Below are 24388 nucleotides of genomic sequence, written 5' to 3' on the forward strand. Positions count from 1 at the left end.
GAGTATATTTATTTATCTATTCAGGCATTTTGTCCTGCCAATTTATTCGTGGTCCAGATTAAATCTTCATATTTTTGCCTCAAAACTGTTTTAGGCATTGCAAATGGGTTGTTAAATATGAATGAAGGATCCTCACTTTGATACTGTTTGCGCCAATGGAAATAGGAAATATGTATTTTGTGTGTGGACCAGAGGTGAACAATATTAGATTAAAGACATTTTGGAATTTATGCATAGTGATCTCATGCCACTGTATCTGCCTTTTTCTATTTTGTATGCCATTTAGCAGACGCATTGCAAGTGCCATCCTCTACTAACTGAGCTATAGAGAACCATTAGTCTTTGTGTGTGTGTGTGTGTGTGTGTGTGTTTGTGTGTGTGTGTGTGTGTGTGTGTGTGTGTGTATGTGTGTGCATGCGCGCCCATGCATGTTGTGTTTTCTTGACGCCAGTGTGTGCATGCACATGGTTTAAACTAGTTTATTGCCACTGAGTACACCCCACCCAACTATACTGTAAAACAAAAATCGGAGATTTCTTGAATAAGTGCTTTTTCATAATTTTCTCAACCACCCACGGAGTTGGAACAAAACTCTTATCAAAGCCAAAGTTTTTGTTACAAGCTATCTACTTGTAATTTCTTGTTTTTGCACAATTTGCCAGGTTTTTTAGGCACATTTCCCATAGTAGTTCTTTCAGCTAGATCAAACCGGCCTCCTAGATTTCTCTGAGTCAAGGGTGTTGTGAATCGACGTTCCTTTCTCGCCTTTTATTTTAAGTATCATTACTCAAATTCGGTTGCTATGGCGATGGTGAAGAGGGCGGTTCTGCCCTTGCCAAAGAGACGGATAATTGGCACTGTCTCTTTGTTACCGTGGCAACAATAACACCCCATCCCTCTCTCCATCCCTCTCTTCCATCCAAGGTAAACCTGGACTTGGCTTCACTCTTGGACAGTGATGACAAGAAGCACAAGAACAAGAGAGGGGTCCTGCCCAAGCACGCCACCAACATCATGCGCTCCTGGCTCTTCCAGCATCTCATGGTGAGCTAGCAACATTAGTTACAGTAGCAACAGAGCTAATATTCATCCCTATTCCTTTGGTTAAGCTATAGAGGAAGTTATTGTTAAAATCAGGGTGAAGGGTTTAGAGCTAATAATGTCAGGGTTGTAGCTGTGTATGACTGAAGGCCTCATCCAGAAACAACCTACATAGCTTCTACCCCGTAGGCACTTGTAGTGATTTGAATGAATGAATTGAATATCTCCATGAATTAATTGAATAGGTATAAGCAATATGGTAGTTCCACTCCCTCAGATAGGCTATGAAGAATTAGATTTAGGGGCTAAGGATTGTTTCTGGCCAAGGCCTGAGAATACAAGGTGTTGGGGCATGGGTCAAAGGTTTAGGGAAGTTGAGAGTTTAGGGGTGAGAGGAGGATTTGAACTCTTCATTCACAAAACTACTAATTGAAATTGCTTAAACTTTACTGATGGCATCCTAAATATCTTAAATCATTCCCTTGTGTAGCATCCCTACCCAACAGAGGACGAGAAAAGACAGATTGCAGGACAAACAAATCTGACCTTATTACAGGTCAACAACTGGTAAGATTGTAATACTACTACTGCAAATGCACTAGGAGATGAAAATCAGCTGGCTAAAAGTATGGATGAAATCAATAGAAATGTTGAATGTTCAGAGTGAATGTTGATGAGTTTAAACTTCAGTGCTATGCTTTATCACTTGATGGTGATTCACAACATAGTGGCGCCATCTACTGGTCTACAAATGTTCTCAGTTTCATAGAGTACAACATTCTTACAGAGAAAAAAAGGTCTGTCTCTATGTTTCTCTCATACTGTCTCTTTCCCTTTACCTCTCCAATTCCCACTCTCCCCCTGCATCTCTCTCCCCCCCTCTCTTTCTCTCTCTCTCTAGGTTTATCAACGCTCGCAGGCGCATCCTCCAGCCCATGCTGGATGCCAGTAACCCAGACCCAGCTCCCAAGGCTAAGAAGATGAAGTCCCAACACCGTCCAACCCAGCGCTTCTGGCCAGACTCCATTGTTGCTGGCGTCTTGCAGACACATGGACCTCACTCTAACAACGCTGACAGTACGTCACTAAACCATGTCAATGTCTATTTGCCTGTTTCAAAACTCTGGCTGAAGAATGGTTGAGTCATCATGATTCTCTTTGATATTTCAACATAGTTTCCTTGTTATTTCAACCTACTTTATCAAGGTAATCATTTTGCATCAATCTGCATAGATAGTGTGCACTTGCGCACTCATCCTCGTGGATTTAAAAGCAATACAATACATTGAATATTGGCATGGGCTATAGTGATTCCACCACATTAGACCAGTTCATTCCTTTTAATCGCATTAGGGGGGAGGAATGAGTGCACACTTTGATGAGAAGGATATAGAATCGGAGGCAGTTATCAGAGGCTATTATGTCAAGTTTGTGTGTTTCTTAGTGTGTAAACCCTGCGTTGCCTGCATCTCCTTCTCCTTATACAGACCCCTTAGGCTTGGACAGCCTCCAGCCCCTGTCCTCTGACTCAGCCACCCTGGCCATGCAGCAAGCAATGCTGGGTGGAACCGATGACTCCATGGATGGCACAGAGGAAGAAGAGGAGGAGGAGGAGGAGGAAGAGGAAGTGATGGAGGAGGAAGAGGAAGATGAGGAGGAGGAAGAGAGCGAGGGAGGGAGACGTATATCTGGCGGCGGAGGAAGGAGAGATCTGGGCATGGAGCATAGAGAGGGGCTAGAGTAATGAGAGGTGTTAAAGGACAACGTGACCTTTTGACACCTGGGTTGTGTTCAGTAGTCACCAAAACAGAAGAAAACAGACTGAGACAGAAAGGGACTACCTGGATTTCTCCACTAAGAAATTTGTTTTGTTACGGGTGCCCTAATGAACACGATTCAGACCATATTTTCCTCCACAAACCACACCTCCATTCAATCTTGACCCCTGACCAGACCCTAGATTCAGGCAACAGTCACACCTTGAATGGGCCTTTTGTTTTTTCTACCATGGATCTCTGTCTAGAAACTACAGATCCGTCCCATCAGAACTCTTAAGAAGGAAGATCCTATATGAGGATTAGGGGTCCTCAGGTGTCCTAAAATGGTCACCATAAATTGTGTGTCCTAGAATGGACACCATGCTCTGTGGACTAGTGGGTCACCCCAAACCTCTTATGTTTTATTACTGACAAAACAATGACAACTATGAGTTGCTGTACTTGTACTGTAGGTCTATACCTGGCCCTCATGTTGGGTTCCATGCTTTGGAATCATCCAAGCCTTAGTCCGTTTCAGATTGACTCCATAAACACGATGTTGTCATTATGTTTTCCACACACATTTTCATAATGTTGATGACGAGCGATTTTTTCGCTGCAACAAAATGGATGTTTTCGGGGCATGATTACAAAAAACATTTAATTCTTTGAGGCCAAGAGCAAAAACTGCACAAAGTGTGTATATTAGATGTTTTGACGTTTGCGTTACATTGCTGAAGGCTTGTATATTTATAAACAATGTTCTTACAGCTTTCAGAAGACGGCTCAAATGGCACCTTTGTAGAAGGCACAAAGTAACTGTTGTGATGTTCTGGAGGTCTTGCAATTGAGAAAACGCTTGAGTGAATCCGAGTTATCGAAGTTACTGATGGCCAATCAAGGTGACACAATCTCAAGACTGGAAAGAAACACTGTATATCACATTGAGGATTCACATTACAAAGTAACAGTGTCTCAATGAGTTAAAGAAAAACATACCGACATGGAGAGAAATGGAATTGAATCCTCAGTTCAAAGAACTAACATCGTTAAGTGAAAACCTTTGCAAGAAAAAGACAATTTAAAGGGAAAGCCTGCATATTTAAAGGGAAGAGTTAAATTCCTGAAACGATTCTCAATGTTTTACATTAAGGATTTGAAGAAACTGTGAAAACTAATTTCAACCCTCTCTTTGTGCTAAATGAAATCCACAAAATTAAGCCACCCTTTATCCGATGTGATGTCTAGAAAAGAAAAGAAAAACCTGTTCTTGAATGTTCATTGAGATTGGTCTTTGTGAAGTATGTTCTTAATTATAAACTGGGTGGTTCGAGCCCTGAATACTGATTTGCTGACAACCGTGGTATACCACACAGGTATGACAAAGCATTTATTTTTACTGCTCTAATTACATTGGTAACCCGTTTATAATAGCAATAAGGCACCTCAGGGGTTTGTGGTATACGGCTAATGGCTGTGTCCAGGCACCTAAGAACAGCACTTAGCCGTGGTATATTTGCCATATACCACACACCCTCGTGCCTTATTGCTTAATTATACATTTTCTTGATTGCTTATTTTTTAAATGGTTCTTCCAGAACAAGTGACAATAGGGATTTCATTATTTTGGTTTGTGCACATTGTTGTCATAATCTATTGTTTCAATAGACATTTTTTTATAATTAAAATAGATAAAGCTTCTAGTTTGAGTATCCTTTCTGAGGCAGGAAGGTGTGTGCATATGACAGTGGTCACACACAGTGTGTATATTAGGGCAGCCTCAATCAGCTTACTATAGACACTTTTGTGAGTATTGTGACAGGCCTACCTCTCCTCCCTGTGGCCAGATTGGGTATTACAATCAAAATAGTACAAATTACATCAAAAACAACTGCACACTGTTAAAGGGCTAAAGATACCCCACATAAATTGTCCTGAATCTGTGTCTGTTGCGCATTGTTTAATCTTACACCATTGCTCCTGTCAGGAAAGTTCACCCAAGCCACAGTACCTGTTGCATGCTGACAGTAACCCAACACTGGGCCTCTGTATTATACAATAACCACAGTTATCCACAAATTACAGATGAAGCTCAGACTAAACGGCCTCAATGTAGAGCAACCTCCCACATGTCCTTGTCATGTCTCTATTTTCCCACCCTCTGGTTGTTAATCAAACCTGTGATTTGGTCTTGCTGGAGTACCACCCACATGTCTTCCCACCTTTACATTTGGGTGACCCAAGTACTGTAAGTAGAGAGCATCAAAAAACATTTGCTGAATATGATACAAGTCTAGGATCTTCTGTAGATGGCCGCTATACATTGATTTCAGACATTCACACACGCACACATATATATATATATATATATACACTTGTATCCTTGACCTACTTCATCGTAGATGGCCACCACACACACACACACACACACACACACACACACACATAATAAAATACCCCAAATTCCTAAAATCGTTGTATCTGTATTTGGACTACATATGACCAAGCATTCCATGATTGCCATTAGGGTAGTTGTGGTATGGCAAGTTGTTGTACATTGCACTAGTTACCAGTCATTCAGTTTCTCTAAAGTTATCCATCCTAGCAGCAGCACTGAAATAGCTGTAGCAGACAGGGCCTAACTGTAACTACAATTCTCAAGACTTTATGCTAGCAGCAGTCCTGGAGCCAACATTAGGTATAAATAAGAGGGGAAATGACAGAGACAGGAAAAGCCACTGGTGCTTGGGTCTTGTTTGAAGTGGGCTGCTGCCATGGCAGTCGAGCATGGTTGGGACCTCAGTGAAGAGTCTGGGCAGTGTGTCATATGCACACACACGAGCGTGAACACACACGTAAGTACAGACACACACACACACACACACACACACACACACACACACACACACACACACACACACACACACACACACGCCACTCCCTCCTCCCACCCCAGACACACCTCACCACACAGCAGCCAGCCCTGTAGGTCTGTGGAGTTGTGGAGACACCACTGCCATCTGGGCACTAGCATACAGCAGCAGTAATTAGATCCATAGACCCAGGACCCAGGCCAGCCCAGTCCCAGCCTGTCATATTGCAGGGCCCTCCCGGACAACTTAAGGGCCTCGCCAACACAGCTCTGGTCTTCAGAGAGGCGTTTGGTTCAGTTGTCTCACTGCATTCCCTTACTGGATTTCCATCCTGCAGTCACTGGTCACTGGAAAGAGCAAGCGGATTGAAGGTAACATGGAAGCTGTTTATCATTGTATTGTAGAATATGTGTCATGGAAATTATTGAAAGGCTGTTGACATTTAGGGAGATGTGTAGAATAAGTGGTACTTATACCAATGGTTTAAGGTACTTTGATGCATGTTTGGTATTTACAGTATTGTCAATTGAAGAAAAATATCTGAGAAACTATTTTCTCTTCTCATCCTTTGCCATAGTTTCGCATACAGTTTCGATGATTACTTCACACATTGAATACCAGTTTTATTTGGGGCTCCCGAGTGCCACAGTGGTTTAAGGCACTGCATCACAGTGCTAGAGGCGTCACTGCAGACAACCTGGTTTGAATCCAGACAGTCTCACAACCGACTGTGATTAGGAGTCCCATAGGGTGGAGCACAATTGGCCCAGCGTCGTCCGGGTTTGGCCGGTGTAGGCCGACATTGTAAATAAGAATTTGTTCTTAACTGGCTTTCCTAGTTAAATTTAAACTGTTTATTTCTTAGATTGGATATCAAGACTATAATAGTAGTGGAACTCCTGGTTGCCAGTTGGGACGGGACCCCACCCCATGCTAAAATACTTCATGCTCTAGGGCTCAGTGCTATAAAGTCTCAGTGGACTCTGCTTGCCAGTCTGGATTTAATCCGGCCCCTGCAACAACGAAAAACCTTCTCTACTAGTGTAAAACTCAGTTCTCCCAGGTCTCAGTGGACTCAGTTGGGAGTAAATCCAACATTTCCCTGTACATCTCTAGGCGTCAAGATGTCCATCGCTAATGCAGCCGCGCAGGCCATGCTGTCGGATGCCTTGCTCCGGGACGGCGCCGGGGGCAGTCATATCGGTCACCTGGAGCTGGAGCTGCCGCTCGACAGAGTCATCAAGTTTGTGTCCGTGGGGCTGCCCTTGCTGCTGGTGTCCATGGCCTTCGCTCGCGAAATCTCCATCGGTCAGTCTGTCTCTCTCAGTCTGTCTCTGTCTGTCTCTCCGTCTCTCTCGCTCTCTTCTAGTTCTTGTTTAGCTGCAAATCACCTTTGTTACATTCTCTGATATTATTTCCTTTCCTCTCTTTTTTTGCCTCTCTTTCCCTTTTCTGTGTTTATTTTTGCAATTTTCCCATGCCTCTTTTGTCCACTGTATCATTGGGTCAATATTCCTCCATTTTCTTTTTCTGACTCACATGTCTCTCTCTCTAGTCTCTTCTCATTTGCCTTTTTCCCTTTACTGTACGGGAGTGAGAATCTGTGTTTAGGCAAGGGAGTTAGTGATTCAGATTCAGTCACAAACCATTGTTTGCACAGCACTTTTGTGAATGGAGGGCACATGGGGGCACTGGATATTCAAACGGACCTGGTTGTAGTTTAAGGGTTAAGGAGACAATTCTATCAACTATTCAAAAGATTAATTGTAACGATTTTCATGAATTATAAGGTCTCTTTCAATGTATTCATATCATTTCCATTTGTTTTCTGACTTGAGTTGACATGTACTGGACCCCAACCATGGTCAACTGCCACAATAATACTAACACAACGATGTGTGTGATAGTGACACACAGAACAGGGTACATACAGGCAAGTTTATTTCCTTTCATTGACATTGAGCTAACGATCGTCTTCCCGTCGAGCTGGTCAATAATCAGCCGTTACAGATGTTAATTGGCAGGAGGATGACTGAGAGCAGCGTTCGCAGGTGCCGTGTTGCCTGATAATTACTGGCAACCTACTCCTTTTGCAGTTCTCTATCGAAGTCAAATGAAATGATATGCTAATTAACTGGGCGATGTTGCAAAACGAGGGACAGTCTAGGAACGGTTGATGGCTCTTGGTTCTCCTTATCTCGCTTGGTTTGTTGTCTGCTTCCTCTTTTGTCTGGTTGGCGGTGTCTCCGTTGTCTCTGTTGTGTGCACCTGCTGCAGCAGCCAAGAATTCTGCCCACAGCTACAAATAGCTGGGTGAGAAGGATCCCTTGTTGTACAATGGGTAACAAGCAAAATATGGATGGCAAACAGGGGTTCTTTGTCAAACTGTCGCCCAGTGGTAGAAGGAACATGCTTTGTTGCTGTCTGTGTTCCCTTGTAACCTGACGGTCTTGTAGTACATAGTCCATTTTGGACACAGCATGTCCCCAGCTATCTCAGTGTCACGTACACACGCACAAACACACGCACAAACGCACGCAAGCACATCGTGTGACATGTAACCCATCCATGTACAGTTATCTGTAATACCATAACACTGCATGCCCAGTCAGCAACTGGATGGTTGGGTTGACTTATTTTAGGAGACTCTCACAGATGTGGAGATTTGGAGTCTGTGTATAAAAATAGGGTGTCCTGTGTTTATTTCAGAGTTTTCTCTGAAGTGGCCCTTTGCCTGTCGCCATGCCCTGCTCTCCCAGCACGGCTGTAGAGGAGATGGGCTGAAAGGAAGGGTGTGGACCCGCTCTGTGGTTAAGCCATCTGTATGGTGGAACGGGCAGGGCTTGTTCTGAAAAAGATCCACACATTAGGAGGGTAATACCACCCTGTTTAAAAACGCAAGTTTCCATTTAGAAGCATATGATTTCGATTTGTTCGGGCTAACCTTTCTTCTTCTGGAAAAGGGAACCTTCTGAAAAGCTTTAAGGCACGTTATGGAAACTCTCTTTCTCTTTCTGCGGTGTGTGTATATGTCTATGCATGCAAGTATGTTTATGTGTGTGCAAATGCACGCATCTTTATGTCACTGTAATACCTTTACAAACTGGACCAGTGCAATTTTTGAGCTTAAAATAGTTCAAATCTATATTTGTTTTTCTTGTAGGTCCACAGATCAGCTGTTTCCCACCTAACAACTTCACAGCCAGGCAGGCAGCCTATGTTGACACGTACTGCTGGGACTCCCTGATGCACCATGAGTTTGACACAGATGGAAAGTTTGAGGAGCGATCCCTCTGGGTGCACAAGGTAAGGCCTGCTGTGTTCTGTCATGCTTGAACGAGAGACAATTGCAAACACCTTAATGTGGCACAGGAATTGGAGAAAAAAATGTCATAAAACTACTGTAAATAGTTGCTCTTTGTCAGGTGATAAATGACATCCGTGTAAAATAAGTGGGTGAAGTCAATGGTATACCGGAGGCATTTTGTGGGCTATACCTATACTTGGCAATGTTGTTGGAAGATTCCCAATTCAAAAGTATGCACTGACAATACATTCTTAAGAGAGAAACCAAATGTCTTTTTGAAAGGGACATCTAAAGATTTCTCCAGACATAACACTGTTAAACTTTGACAAGACATTAACAATCTGAGGTTTCTGTTACTGAGGCCATTAACAACTCGTTTGAAAGCTCAGACATGCACTTTTAGATGGGTTTTTAAAAATATGTATTAAGCGGTTCTATCAGTACTGGGCTGTCCAAGTAAGACATGGACCTCATGCTCATGGGTATAATGATGGAGTTAGCCATGTGCTGTGTCCATTGGTATATTTTGATGTGTATTCTGGTGGGCAGTCTGTTCAGAAGCGGCTGATGAGGAGCTGTGTCACAAGCTTGTGAGGGTGTAAGGGGGTGCGTCCTGGCGGCAGAGAAGTCAGACGCAGGAGAGAAAACTGTGTTTCCAGCGGCACAGTTTATTGGACAAAAACTCACCGGGAAAAATAACAAATATAACAAAATGGGCACAATACCCTACACACGCCAGGACAGACGTGCACAAACACAAATAACAATCACCGACAAACACATGAGGGGGAACAGAGGGTTAAATACACAACATGTAATTGGTGGGATTGAAACCAGGTGTGATACAAGACAAGACAAAACCAAAGGAAAATGAAAAGAGGATCAGCGATGGCTGGAAAGTCGGTGACTTCGACTGCCCAACGCCGCCCGAACAAGGAGAGGGACCAACTTCAGCGGAAGTCGTGACAGAGGGGGTGTGTGTGTGTTTCTGACGTAGCACAGTACACCGTTTTAGGTGTTCATTGTGGGAAATTGTAGTGTCATGGATATTCCCATCAACTGTATGGGGTCACCATTTGTAAGGGTGTGGAAATGATCCAACCAATATGTAGAAATTATGCCGGATATAATAAGAAACTACATTAATCAATCTGACTCCAATATTATGTGGATAAAGGCAACAGGCCGTGTACGTTTCTGGAGGAATCTAGTCAAGGTAGCAAGTTTTTACATCACCTCTCAGTATGACTACAATGAACATGTGTCTAACTTTCACCGTCATATCATTTTTAAGAGATTAGATACAAATAGCTAATCCTGACAACCAATGTTCTAGCATTAATTTATTGAGGCAAGCAGATCAGAGATGTCAAGGTGGTACCCAATCGTGTGTAGTGTATAGTGTAAATAACAACTACCAAAAGATGTATTAAATTATAAGTGTATAGTCAATCAAATAATTACTCCTTCCAACAAGGAATGCATTTCCTCAATTCAACTAATATGATTTTTTAGTTACTAAAGAATTGACTCTCAAATAATTACAGTGTACATGAAATAAATTATACATTTACTAAGTGATACGCACAGGAGCTTGGTAGCAAGTTCTCAAAATATGAGAAAATTCACTGCCCTTTTAACCAAATTCAAGCAGAAACTCATGCCCAACCTGAATTAGCATTTATTTGCACTCCTGCTAGTAATAACATAAGACAGGAGCAAACCCAGATTCGAAATTTAACCAACTCAATTTAAATGATAGGAGCGCTCCTCTTAAAACTATCTGCCATCCGATAAACAAAATAACACAGCTTGCTTCACTGTACCAATAAATCCACAGCGCTTACAGTACAATGAAACATATCAACATGTGTCGTTCTTTATGAACTCTTGAAACAATCCAAACATGACAATGGAGCCTGGAAGTCACCAGTCGCGAGTATCACCTTCTCTCATTCTTCCACTACAAAATTAAGCGAGGTTGTGAGTAGATATGGAGAGCGATAGGGAGCATTGGATTTTTACCATTACTTTGTACACTAACCATCATTACTTTTGAATGGAAAGTGCCTCTTGCTTCTTTAATGTCACATTAAAGGGCATCCATTAAAAGTCATTAATCTTTCTCATTAAACATTTAAAATGTAGTCTGTAAATTACTCTTCTTCTCTCCCTCCTACTCTTTCCCTTTCTACTTCTCTTCTCTTCATCTCACTCTCTCTCACTCTTTATCCTTTCTCTGTCATCATCTCTCATCATCACCTCTCCGATCCCCTTCATTTCTCTTTGTTTCTTTCTCTCCCCCCCCTCCCAGATTTTCCCTTACTCTCTGTTGGCTATGACCATGATGATGTACCTGCCTGCCCTCATCTGGCGTTTCCTCGTGATGCCATCGCTGGGCTCTGACCTGCTCTTCATCATTGATGAGCTGGACAAGTCCTACAACCGCTCCATACGATTGGCTCAGAGCATCCTGGAGATGCGACAGAACACCCAGAACCCCCTCACATTCCAAGCCGAGCTTGAGAGGTGAGAGTGGGTGTGGCAGAGATTTGTTGAGGCAGGTAGAGGGAGGATTTTGGACTGGGGAAGAGGGGAAGTCAACAGGCTTAAGGTGTTAGCCTGCTTCAGTTTGGCTGGCACCTAACGTGTGTGCTTGCATACTCCGTTAAAATATATTTTCTTGAAAAATGAGAAAAAAGCAGTAATAGTACTGTTTGTGCATTTTGAGAAGCCGTTGCCAGTACACACTTCCTTAAAATAGTCAGACTTAATGTACGATAACTCAAGAAGTTTGTCATAAATGTTGCTGTTTTTGCCAAGGAGATCTTAGTTGCACAATTTTACATCCAACTAAGATGTTTGGTCCAGTATTTATCAATGAAAAAAATTGTGAATCAAAAAAGAGTTCTCGTTGAATGACAATAAAGACTTTATTGAAGAATCCCTACTGTTGACCAATCACTGATGAAGGGGCATAGACTGTCTCTGGCTTGCCTCCAGAACAGATTTTGTGAGCCCGAACAGCCAAAAAAAAAAAAAAATGAACAAAAACTTCACAAAATGTGGTCATAATATATTCACAAACTTTACCTGCTGGGAAGCACACCTTTAGATTGATGTCTACAATGATTCTGAAGACGTTTGAGTAGCAATCACGTTCCCGGGTGTTTGTAATTCCCATGGAAACTGAAAACAAGACACTAGTTTAGCTTCAACTACAGTAATGTTATTGACTATTTAAATCTTGAATACTATAAATGCCTTAGATGCTCATGCAACCTCCATTTTCATACAACAGAGCCAATAACATGAAAGCGTGCTTGAGCCGTCTGTCCTCTAACCCGATCTCCTTCATGGTCTCTTTCAGGGCCAAGAGGAAGCGCTACTTCGAGTACCCCCTGTTGGAGAGGTACATGCAGAGCAAGCAGAGCTCCTACTTCCTGGTCAGCATGCTTTTTCTCCGCGGCTTCCTGTTGCTCACCTTCATGTCGGCCGCCTGCCTCTACCTCGTCTATTTCCACCTGTCCGCCTTCCTCCGGGACGAGTTCAGCTGCTTCGTCCGCACGGGCCTGCTGCGTGACCAAAACTGGGTTCCCGAGCTGGTCCAGTGCAAGATGACCGGCCAACTGGTCTTCCAGGTGATTAGCGTGGCTAACGGCGCTATCTATGTCCTGCTGGTGCCTATCGTGCTGTTCAGCTTGGTCCGCCTCTTCTGCTGGGATACGGCTCTATTGTCGGTGTATGAGGTTCTCCCCGCATTGGGCCTCAACAGCGGTCACAAACTGGGCTGCCCGCTCAACGACCTCAACGTTCTTTTACTGTTTCTGCGCGCTAACGTGGTGCACCTGCAATCTTATGGCAGACTGAGGGCTATATGCTCGCTGGCACCCCCACAGATCGGGAAGGGGAATGGCATGAAGGGTGTGAGGATGCTGACGGAGGAGGAGATTGAGGAGAGGGCCGAGATGGCGCAGGAGTTGGAGGAGGACGTGGAGGAGCTGCAGGAGGAAGGGAAGCTCAACCTGGTGGACATCATGACCATCTTAGGAGCGGCCCGGGGAAACGCTGTCAACTGCACAGAGTCCAGGCCATTGGTGGAGGAGAATATGAGTCTGGGTACCATAACTATTATCTACACTCTCAAACATATTCTGTTGTGGTCTTCTTCGTCTATATCGTTTGGGATGTTGAGAAAATTATAAAATGAGGAATCACTGCAAGACTGCAGATGAAATTAAATAGTCTGCTCCAGTACTTTGACTGAGTACCGGATGGTGGTGTAAGCAGTTTTCATTGAATAGCCACTATACTCTTATTGAATATTAAATGAGGAGGCAAAAGTAATAATGGACTTGACTTGAGATAGCAGGTTTGATATAAACTTTTCCATCCACACTTAGGGAACATTGGAATATACCATATGTTCTCAGTAGCTTTGATACAGAAATGCTTTGCACAAATTTTAATTGTACACAAATGGTTTATTTTAATTGTCAAACTACTATGCCAGTAGGCCTAATATAAATAACTATTATGTGTTAGAGAGTTTTTCCCATGACCGGACAGCCTATTCTTCTAAAATAGGCTTTTATTAGGAAATACTGCAAGAGATCAGGTACAATTTGTGTTTTCTTTCCACTCCTAACTCCCCTCTCTGTCTCCTTACAGAGCCAAACAACCAGGGGTACCATGAGTTGAAGGAGACTGCACCATGTAAAAATGACTAAATCACCAATGGACATCAATGTGACACCAATCAATGTGGATGAAGGAAAAATATACTGAACAAAAATATTAACGCAACATGCAACAATTTCAAAGATTGTACTGAGTTACAGTTCATATAAGGAAATCAGTCAATTTAAATATGTTTCAGGCCCTAATCTATGGATTTCAAATGACTGGGCAGGTGTGCAGCCATGGGTTAGCCAGGCCCAGCTAATCCGAATTCGTTTTCCCCCCAAAAAAGGGCTTTATCACTGACATAAAACCCCTCAGTTTCATCAGCTGTCTGGGTGGCAGGTCTCAGACAATTCCGCAGGTGAAGAAGCCGGATGTGGTGGTCCTGTGCTGGAGTGGTTACATGTGATCTGCAGTTGTAAGGCCGGTTGGAATTACTGCCAAATTCTCTAAAACAATGTTGGAGGCGGCTTATGGTAGAGAAAATAGCATTTAATTCTCTGGCAACAGCTCTGGTGGACATTCCTGCAGTCAGCATGTCAATTACATGCTCCTTCAAAACTTGAGACATGTGTGACGTGTTGTGTGACGAAATTGCATTTTAGAGTGGATTTTTTTTTGTGTAATAATCATGCTGTTTAATCAGCTTCATGATATGCCACACCTGTCAGGTGAATGGATTATCTAGGCAAAGTAGAAATGCTCACTAACAGGGATGTGCACATCATTTGAGAGAAATAAGCTTGTTTGTGACTCAAACATTTCTGGGATATTTTATTTTAGCTCATAAAACATAAAACTACACTTTGTATGTTGCATTTATATTTTTGTTCAGTATAGCTAGGTTTAGAAGATTAGTTAAAAAAGACTTATTAACCCTGGAGAGAAGTGAGGGACGGTGTTCTGTACTCTGAGGAATTGTTCCAAAAAGCCTCCATTAGAATGAAAAGCTTGGTGGTTGAGTTGAGCGATGTCATTTTTTGATGTATGACTGAGCTTTTGGGTCATTGGGACTCTTAACTCTCTAAACTTAATTTCCACCACAGATTTCCTATTTGTCCTTTATGGATATGCTATGTACTGTACTTGTTAGATTTTGTGATTTGTCAAAAGGTAAAGTTCTATCTGTGAAACGTCTACAGGTAACATTTGATAGGCTCTATGTCAGATACAAATGTAATGAATAAAGTTATTTTTATGACTGTTGTGTTAAACAGCACGTGTGAGTGAAACATTTCTTGTCCAACTGCTGTAGCACATTCTGATGTTCGGTGGATCACTAATGAGGTGGAAACCTTTCCTTACCACCAGTGAATCATATTGCAAATTAATTGCCTCATAAATAGAAAAACTGTGAGTAGTTACAGAAGTAGGATTCTAATTTGTGGCAGTTTGCTCAAGCAGGAAAAGAAACAGGAAATGTGAATTATTATGTGGATAAGGAACGATTATAATGAATGGACATTTTTGTAGGGTTTGATAGGGAAACTTAAACATCAAATACACTAGATTTTGCATTGCAGGAAAGTTCACCTGCAACAGGGTGATCAAATGAAGATCCTACATCTGTGATTAAATGTGCTCACTCTCCAAAAAATGCTTGACTTAGTCACAAAAGCAAAGGTGCAAATGTAAGCAATCTGTGCAGAAATATTTGCTGCACCTGAGCACTTTTTGTAATTAACAGTAGAAACATTTGTCGAGCTCGTCTTCCCTGACGTTTTGAATGCTTAAACCTTTTAACTCTATACTAGATTGTTCTCCTCTTACACACCACACATATATTTATTGTAATACAATTCTATTAAATTAATGTTATCTTCCTACACCCAATCATGACTGTGATTCAAAAACAAAATTCGCACATTCCACATTCACTCATTTATAGGCAGTGGGGTTAAGAATTGATTAATACCAGGGTTGGGAAACCAGGATCGATATTTTAGGAGTTGAATAAAGAATCATGTTGTTGCTGCCCAATGTGGTTTGGAGGGAGGAGTGCTGCAATGGCATTTTGCGCTGCAATGTCAGATATCCTGCAGAGACTCTGTCATAGGTTGTGTCACAAATGGCACCCCATTCCCTATATAGCGCATTACTTTTGACCAGGCCCCACAGGCTCAGTTGGGACTCAGCCAATATGTCAATATGTTAGTTGTGCAGCCATAGCCGCAGGAGTATGATCCCTAAAGATCCCTATTGCCTTTTGGTACTGACACTTTGTGACTGTCACACCATTGAACGCACAGTAAAAACCCTTGCATAATAAACATTCTTATCATTTATGCACGCTAACAATCCCTTTGCACTATACACATGGTGATACACTCGACTAGAATAGCTTGCTGGACGTTAGACTATTCGACGCAAGCTCTTTTTTTGCTGAATGTTAAATACAGCAGCCATTAGAACTCACGTGTAGTTTGAAAGAAGAGCGAACGTGTGACGGCGGTAGGCTAGTAGTTATATATTTAGACCCATAACCATTCAATCTTGGTGAAGAAAAGAAGTGAAAGCATTCTGCATATAATTATAGTCCTATACTATTCAAGGATGTCATTAGAATGACAGACAACTAAACGTATGTTATTTTATTAAACTAAACATATTTTATTTACTTATTTAAGCTAGGAAGGAATGAAGCAACAATAGAGAAAGAGTTAGGCTAATGAGCTCAGGTGCATCCTGTTTCCATTGATAATCCTTGAGATGTTTTTACAACTTGATTGGAGTCCACCTGTGGTAAATTCAATTGATTACATAAGGTCCCACAGTTGACAATGCTTGTCAGAGCAAAAGCCAAGCCATGAGGTCGAAGGAATTTACCGTAGAGCTCCAAGACAGGATTGTGACAAGGCACAGATCTGGGGAAGGGTACCAAAACATTTCTGCAGCATTGAATGTCCCCAGGAACACAGTGGCCTCCATCATTCTTAAATGGAAGAAGTTTGGAACCACCAAGACTATTCCCACAGCTGGCCGCCTGGCCAAACTGAGCAATCGGGGGAGAAGGGCCATGGTCAGGGAGGTAACCAAGAACCCGATGGTCACTCTGACAGAGCTCCAGAGTTCCTCTGTGGCAATGGGATCATGAGAAACAAGATTCTCTGTTCTGATGAAACCAAGATTGAACTTTTTGGCCTGAATGCCAAGCGTCATGTCTGGGGGAAACCTGGCACCATCCTTATGGTGAAGCATGATGGTGGAAGCATCATGCTGTGGGGATGTTTTTCAGCGGCAGGGACTCGCAGTCTTGTCATGATCGAGGGAAAGATGAACGGAAAAAAGTACAGAGAGATCCTTGATGAAAACCTGCCTCAGACTGGGGCGAAGGCTCACCTTCCAATAAGAAAATGACCCTAAGCATACAGCCAAGACAATGCAGGAGTGGCTTCCGGACAATTCTCTGAATGTCCTTGAGTGGCCAGCCCAGAGCCCAGACTTGAAACTGATCAAACATCTCTGGACAGACTTGAAAATAGCTGTGCAGCAACCCTAGATTTGTGCACAACCGTGCCAATATATCCTCCAAACATAGGCTTCGAGGCCATTATCACTTAAATTTAATGCATTGTAAATTTGCACGGTAGAATTCAATGGCAATAGTTCATTCTTACATGTTCTATGTTTGAGCTGCTTTTGAAAGATAAATGAAATGAAAACATTATTGGCCTTGTTGAATTATATTTTCATAATGGCAAGCTACAGTAGGACTGATGGTTTGGTAAGCAAGTCAGTTTGTTCGGTTACCACGGCAACTACTGTAGCTATTGTAATGACCTGATTAGATCATAAATTAACAGTGTTCATATTCTTATTCAATTGGAAAGGCAAAACATTTGTATATTCAATTTAGTCTATAGCTTTACTAAAACTGTATCATTATATAAACTTATGTGAATAAACCTCAAAATAAATTATCAAAGATATCACAATTTGGAACTTCACAGCAACAAAAAAAAATGCATAAGAGGAAAAGAGGGACATGAGTCACTCACCAAGTCTACTTATTTTTTGCTGCTCTTGACTGATTCAAGCAGTCCTTTGTCCCTTTGAATAGCCAGAGAGAAGTCATTACATGACAAGTCACAGTTCACAGATATTTGAAGTTCATTTTTGATCAGCTCTTTGCTGCATCTGTTTCTTGAGTCTGACCATTTAATGGTCATCAGAGAGAAAATCCTCTCTACAAAGGCATTTGAGCCGAACACACTGAGGACAAATGAGACAATCCTGAACATGTTGATCAAGTTGGCTTTCCTTAGGTTTTGGAACACTGCCACCCACTTCTCACTGGTGGATTTTGTGGTATCCTGTCTGGCTTTCTGTATTTCCTCCAGGCTAGCACAAAACTCTTCATTAGAGTTGGTCCATACTGACTGTCTCTGTCATTTTGAGAGCAACACCCACCTGCTCCAGGTCAGTGAAGGAGAGCTCCTCATAGAGGCTGATCAGTTTATTTTTCGTCAATTACATTTTTCTGGTGAAAAATCAAACCACTTGTCAATGTATGTAATGACAGTGTCATAGAACTTCACAAAGTCCTGTTGCTGCTTGGACCGTTGTGCTGACAATTGTTTGTCCATCAGCTGCTTGGTCTGGTATCCCAAAAAGCTGTCCTGTTTCCGCTGAAGCATCGTCATTTTGAACTTTTGGACTTCCTCGTAAACATGTGATGTAGAGCATTGTTTCCTCCAGCTGTTTTACGAGTTGGTCAAAAACACACCCCACGTTGTGGAAAAAGCACAGATAAATCGCAGCAGCTTCCGTTTTTCTTCATACTCAAAAATACTCTTCAGTGCCACAGGACAGATCACCCCAAGGGACCTGAAGTATGAAATAAGAGTTGGCCAGCTTTGCAGGAGACGATCGACAGCTGGATGAAGAGAGAGTCATCATGTGCAATTATGTTGCAGAATTTCACGCCACTCAATGTCAACAAAGGCAAAAAATGCACGCAGTTCCTTTCTTTGGGAAGCAGATACTGATAAGTGGCTTTGGATCTTTAAAACAAGTGTCTCAATATCCACTGACAGCAGATCGCGGGCGTGCTTGCAGGCATTATGGGCTATGTGAGCTGGGAAATTAGCTTTCAAAATGCGATCGTTGGCATTATTCAATAACTGGTAAACTGGGTTGGTGTTTTCCAATTTTGTCGGTTTCCACAGTAGACGTCATAAAGAATGCACCGATATTGCTAGCACCGTTAGCTAGCCTGGCCTTCTTGTGCATTGTGAGTTAGGTCATTCTCCCCTCCATGGCCAATTGAGAATTCCCGACGGCATAAAGTACAGAAAGCTTTCGTCGAGTCACCACTGACGGGTTTATCCATATTTCCTTGATATGCCAAACCGACTGAACAACAACAGAAATGACTTTGCAGGAAATGGCGCATTTATGCTATACTGTGATTGGGTGAATATATGGGACAAGGGAGGTCCCATATGGGACAAACCAATTTAGCGCAATATAAGGGACTTCGCAGCTAATACGGGACAGTTGGCAACCCTAGGCTAGAGATGCGGCCCAGTTCTTCAGTCTTTTTGTTCTGTATCTATAGAGGCGACCCAGTCGTTCATTCTAAATGTTCCATTGCCGTACTGGCTGGCAACATTCTTATCCCTTGCTTGCTAGCTAGCCAACTACGGCTAACTTACAGTCACATCAAAAGGTGCAGCCAGAATAACAGCAAAGTAGCTGCATTTCCATTTGTTTAAGCAGTTGTCTGGTTAGATGCATTTGGATACATCCATAACAATGTGCTTACGATGCACAACTTTGCCTGGCAGAGAAAATGTGCTCTCTTTTCAGGACACTATTCAGACAAAGAAAGACAATCCATGACAATCATATGAGCTGATTTGTGTAAATGAAACCGTACATTCACTCTGTTGTCCACCACAGCTGACATAGCTATAGCTACTTATTGTACATCACATGTATTTATTTATGTACATTCCCCTGGATGGTGTATTGGTTGAAATATCTGTCAGAGTCTGTGTTACTACTTCTGCTGCCTTGCTTCAGCCTTTTGGGTGTTGATGGTGCTCTAGTGTTCTCTTTGTTTTTGGCCAGGATGTTGCTCCAGCGTTTTCTGTCTGTCAGTGATGGACGCAGGTAGCTATGGAGCGAACCTTCACACCGATGCCCACTCACTGACATAAATCTCCCTCACATAAATCTCCCTCCAGTTCCTGGACTGTCGTGGTCCTGATGCTGTGATTTGTGTATGTAGTTGTTCCCGCTGCCCTGCAGATCTTGGGTAGAAGTGCTGCCAAATAGTTCACGCCCATCGAGTCTGGTGTGTACCAGATCAAGTCCCCAATACACTCTCCTCTCCTTGAGTGGAGATAAAAATGCAACGGTGTTCTCCGGACATTTCAATAGATATTTCTCTCGTGATTCTACCGGGCACAGCTGCTCAAAACATGAATCCCCTCTTGGTCTCCCTGCCCCTCTCCCTTGGGTCTAGATGATTCTTTGTGGCCTCGTTATATGCGGGAGTGGTGTATCTGAGAGGGAGAATGCATAGTATTCATATTGTTTTCCAGTAGCCTAATTACGAGTGCAGCTTAGAAATAATACAAACTGGCTATGAACAACATACCTTAGATGGTTCTCGTCTGTTTTTACGAGGAATGAGTTGGGCTTTAGTTGTCTGTTCCCCTCTTTTCTTCTTCGACCCAGATGTAACTGGAGGTCAAACCACACTTTCTGGACCAGACCACTTGGTGTACCGGGATTCAGAGATTGGGAGTTTTGGAGCTGGGCCATGTCCTTAATCGGTGATGGGAGGGTGGCTGTTTGTGATATCTTTTCATTGCCGCCTTAGCTGTGGTGGTGGTACATTCAGTGTCCTTCATAAGGCACCAGCTGCGACCAATGGGTCGGTCATTTATAAACCGGTTGAGCTTACTCAGGTAGCTCAGGTGCCAGGTAGCTACTTCTGCAGTACTGCTCCCCCTTCCCATGTCGTTCATTTCCATAAAACTGTCGGAGGATGTTAAACCCCTCCTTAGAGACAGTTTTGAAGTCAACAACTTTTTTATTCTCTTCTAGCCAGCCCTCGAAGCACCACACAGCCCAGTTTGCATTCTTAATTGTCTTTTTTGTTGTTGTGGGTTTCCTCTAGGTCATTCAATATACCCCAAATCTGCATGCCTGGGTATTACGGCCATCTATTTCCCCATTCATCCATAGTCATGTTCCACTCATTCATTTTAGTTTTCGCAACAAAGGATCAATTTAGCCAGTCAACTGAAAAAAAGATGTGTATGTTGCTATGACAACCAGCTCAATTTGCTGTCTGACTCGATCAGACACAATCGCTTTATATGGGACGGTGGAGTTCGCAATTCAATATTGAAAAGATCGGAGAGGCAGACAGCAAGGTTTATACATATCTCTGCTGTTGAAAACCAAATGCTAGTCTAAAAGAAATGGGAGATAATGTCTGTATGCTTTTTATAGTGAAGATCAAGTGTATACATTTCCTGGCAGGGTTGTTGAGACAGTGGATTGCACAGTGAGATGGACCAGAGTAAACGTCATAAATGTAGACGGTGCTAACTTGTGAAATAGACCCCGGCTGGAATGCGGTTTTAATGAATCAGCATTCAGGATGAGACCCACCCGTTGTTTGAAGGAAAATAATGCATGCTGTAGAATGCCCTTCAAGCCAATCAGAAACAAGTATTCAACAATGCCATGGTATAAATAATAAGAGCATTTCTATAGCGCTTATATATGAATATATATACATACACTACCGTTCAAAAGTTTGGGGTCTACTTAGAAATGTCCTTGTTTTAAAGAGTACCCGCAAAACACCAACAGTGAAGAGGCGACCTTCTAGGCAGAGTTGCAAAGAAAAAGCCATATTGCAGACTGGCCAATAAAAAGAAAATATTAAGATGGGCAAAAGAACACAGACACTGGACAGAGATATTGCTTTTTCTTTGCAACTCTACCTAGAAGGCCAGCATCCCGGAGTCGCCTCTTCACTGTTGACGTTGAGACGTGTGTTTTGTGGGTACTAATTAATGAAGCTGCCAGTTGAGGACTTGTGAGGCGTCTGTTTCTCAAACTAGACACTCTAATGTACATGTCCTCTTGTTCAGTTGTGCACGGGGGCCTCCCACTCCTCTTTCTATTCTGGTTAGAGCCCATTTGTGCTGTTCTGTGAAGGGAGTAGTACACAGCTTTGTATGAGATCTTCAGTTTCTTGGCAATTCCTCACATGCAATAACCTTCATTTTTCAGAACAAGAATAGACTGATGAGTTTCAGAAGAAAGTTGTTTGTTTCTGGACATTTTGAGCCTGTAATCAAACCCACAAATGTTGATGCTGTCAGAGTAGTGTGTATAGGTGGCAGGAAAGTCAGGCGCAGGAGAATCAAACTTAATGAAATGGAGTTATTTAATGACTGTAAACAAAACATAACTCCAAAACTATGAATAATATAAAGCAAAGTGGGTACGAGGACCCGTCGCGCACCAATACGAACAACACAAAATCTGAACCACAAACAATCCCTGACAAAGACATGAGGGAAACAGAGGGTTAAATACATAACAGGTAATGGATGGATTGAAACCAGGTGTGTAGGAAGACAAGACAAAACCAATGGAAAATGAAAAATTGATCAATGATGGCTAGAAGACTGGTGACATCGACCGCCGAGCACCGCCCGAAGGAGAGGCATCGACTTCATTAGAAGTCCTGACAGATGCTGCAGACAATCAACTAGTCTAAAGAAGGCCAGTTTTATTGCTTCTTTAATGAGCACTACAGTTTTCAGCTGTGCTAACATAATTGCAAAAGGGTTTTCTAATGATCAATTTGCATTTTAAAATGATTAACTTGAATTAGCTAACACAATGTGGCATTGGAACACAGGGGGGATGGTTGCTGATAATGGGCCGGTTGCTGATAATGGGCCTCTGTACACCTATGTAGATATTCCATGAAAAATCTGCCGTTTGCAGCTACAATAGTCATTTACAACATTAACTATGTATTTTCTTTAAAAAACAAGGACATTTCTAAGTGACCCCAAACTTTTAAACGGCAGGATTTGAGTCCCTGGCGGTGTAGTGTGTTACTGATGGTAGGCTTTGTTACCTTGGTCCCAGCTCTCTGCAGGTCATTCACTAGGTCCCCCCGTGTGGTTCTGGGATTTTTGCTCACCGTTCTTGTGATCATTTTGACCCCACGGGGTGAGATCTTGCGTGGAGCCCCAGATCGAGGGAGATTATCAGTGGTCTTGTATGTCTTCCAATTCCTAATAATTGCTCCCACAGTTGATTTCTTCAAACCAAGCTGCTTACCTATTGCAGATTCAGTCTTCCCAGCCTGGTGCAGGTCTACCATTTTGTTTCTGGTGTCCTTTGACAGCTCTTTGGTCTTGGCCATAGTGGAGTTTGGAGTGTGACTGTTTGAGGTTGTGGACAGGTGTATTTTATACTGATAACAAGTTCAAACAGGTGCCATTAATACAGGTAACGAGTGGAGGACAGAGGAGCCTCTTAAAGAAGAAGTTACAGGTCTGTGAGAGCCAGCAATTTTGCTTGTTTGTAGGTGACCAAATACTTATTTTCCACCATAATTTGCAAATAAATTTATTAAAAATCCTACAATGTGATATTCTGGATATTTTTTTTCTCATTTTGCCCGTCATAGTTGAAGTGTACCTATGATGAAAATTACAGGCCTCTCTCATCTTTTTAAGTGGGAGAACTTGCACAATTGGTGGCTGACTAAATACGTTTTTGCCCCACTGTATATACTGTATATACACTGTGTATATATATATATATATATATATATATATATATATATATATATATATATATATATAGGGGCTGAGTTTAGGGTTAGGATAAGGGTTAAGGTCAGTAGTTAGTTGAAAGTTATTGAACATCTACAAACCATCTACTTGGAACTACAGTGAAATCAATCCCTTTTCTGGGCAACACATGTAACAACCTTACAAATGGTGACAGGTTAAGGCAAGGGAGTCAAACTAATTCTGCCCCGGGGACACATTCACCCCACCACAACATATTAACTGAGCATGTTATCTGATCAATCTACCTGCTGATCATTAAATCATTGTTGTATATTTGATGAATTGTACCTTTCCTCTGTAGGCCTATATAGTGTATTTTATTTCATTTTTTTGTGTAATTTTGTTTTGTCATGTTCACTTTTGCAAAGTTATGCCTCGTGGCCAGGTTGTTATTGAAAATGAGAATAGGTTCTCAAATGACTTGTCTGGTTAAATAAAGGTTAAATAAAATAAAATACCCCCCCTTCTTCTACTGATACATCTACACAGATCATATGTGCAAATATGTATTTATTGTGTATTCTCCTTCTTTCTAGGACTGAATATAATCTGATCTATAAGAAGAAAGTAACAGTTATAATTCCTTTCTCAAACACACACTGTCCCTCCCCTTTATCACGGGGAGGTTAGAGTCAATAAAAAACAACAACAAAGAAAGGTCATTTCTAAAACAGTCTTGACAGTCGCCGGTGTTTGCTGGTTTTTGCTCTAGACATTTAAATAAGCGACTGAGGTGGACTTTGGAAACCAGGTCTGAGCACTCTCTGGGCCAACAGTTGCAGTGTTCAGGAAGGAACAAAACCATGCAGAATTACAACCCCTGAAAGACTGACATGGTGCACTGCTGGGGTAGATCGAGCAAGAGAGAGAGAGAGC

General features: G+C 42.2%; 1 protein-coding gene across 1 annotated transcript in view; it reads left to right on the forward strand.

The window, feature by feature from the left end:
- Positions 1-14880, forward strand: part of LOC112257997 (homeobox protein PKNOX2-like) — a 100000-nt gene extending 85120 nt beyond the window's left edge. The window contains exons 9-18 of the mRNA XM_042327855.1: positions 925-1044; positions 1532-1608; positions 1943-2118; positions 2529-2781; positions 4646-4650; positions 6788-6979; positions 8835-8977; positions 11293-11507; positions 12349-13097; positions 13650-14880. Of these exons, the coding sequence (XP_042183789.1) occupies positions 925-1044; positions 1532-1608; positions 1943-2118; positions 2529-2781; positions 4646-4650; positions 6788-6979; positions 8835-8977; positions 11293-11507; positions 12349-13097; positions 13650-13708 (1989 nt within the window). The 3' untranslated portion in view covers positions 13709-14880. The remainder of the gene's footprint in view (positions 1-924; positions 1045-1531; positions 1609-1942; positions 2119-2528; positions 2782-4645; positions 4651-6787; positions 6980-8834; positions 8978-11292; positions 11508-12348; positions 13098-13649) is intronic.
- The last annotated feature ends 9508 nt before the right edge of the window (positions 14881-24388 follow it).

This window comes from Oncorhynchus tshawytscha, linkage group LG09, assembly GCF_018296145.1.
Source record: "Oncorhynchus tshawytscha isolate Ot180627B linkage group LG09, Otsh_v2.0, whole genome shotgun sequence".
NCBI classification, from domain to species: Eukaryota; Metazoa; Chordata; class Actinopteri; order Salmoniformes; family Salmonidae; genus Oncorhynchus; species Oncorhynchus tshawytscha.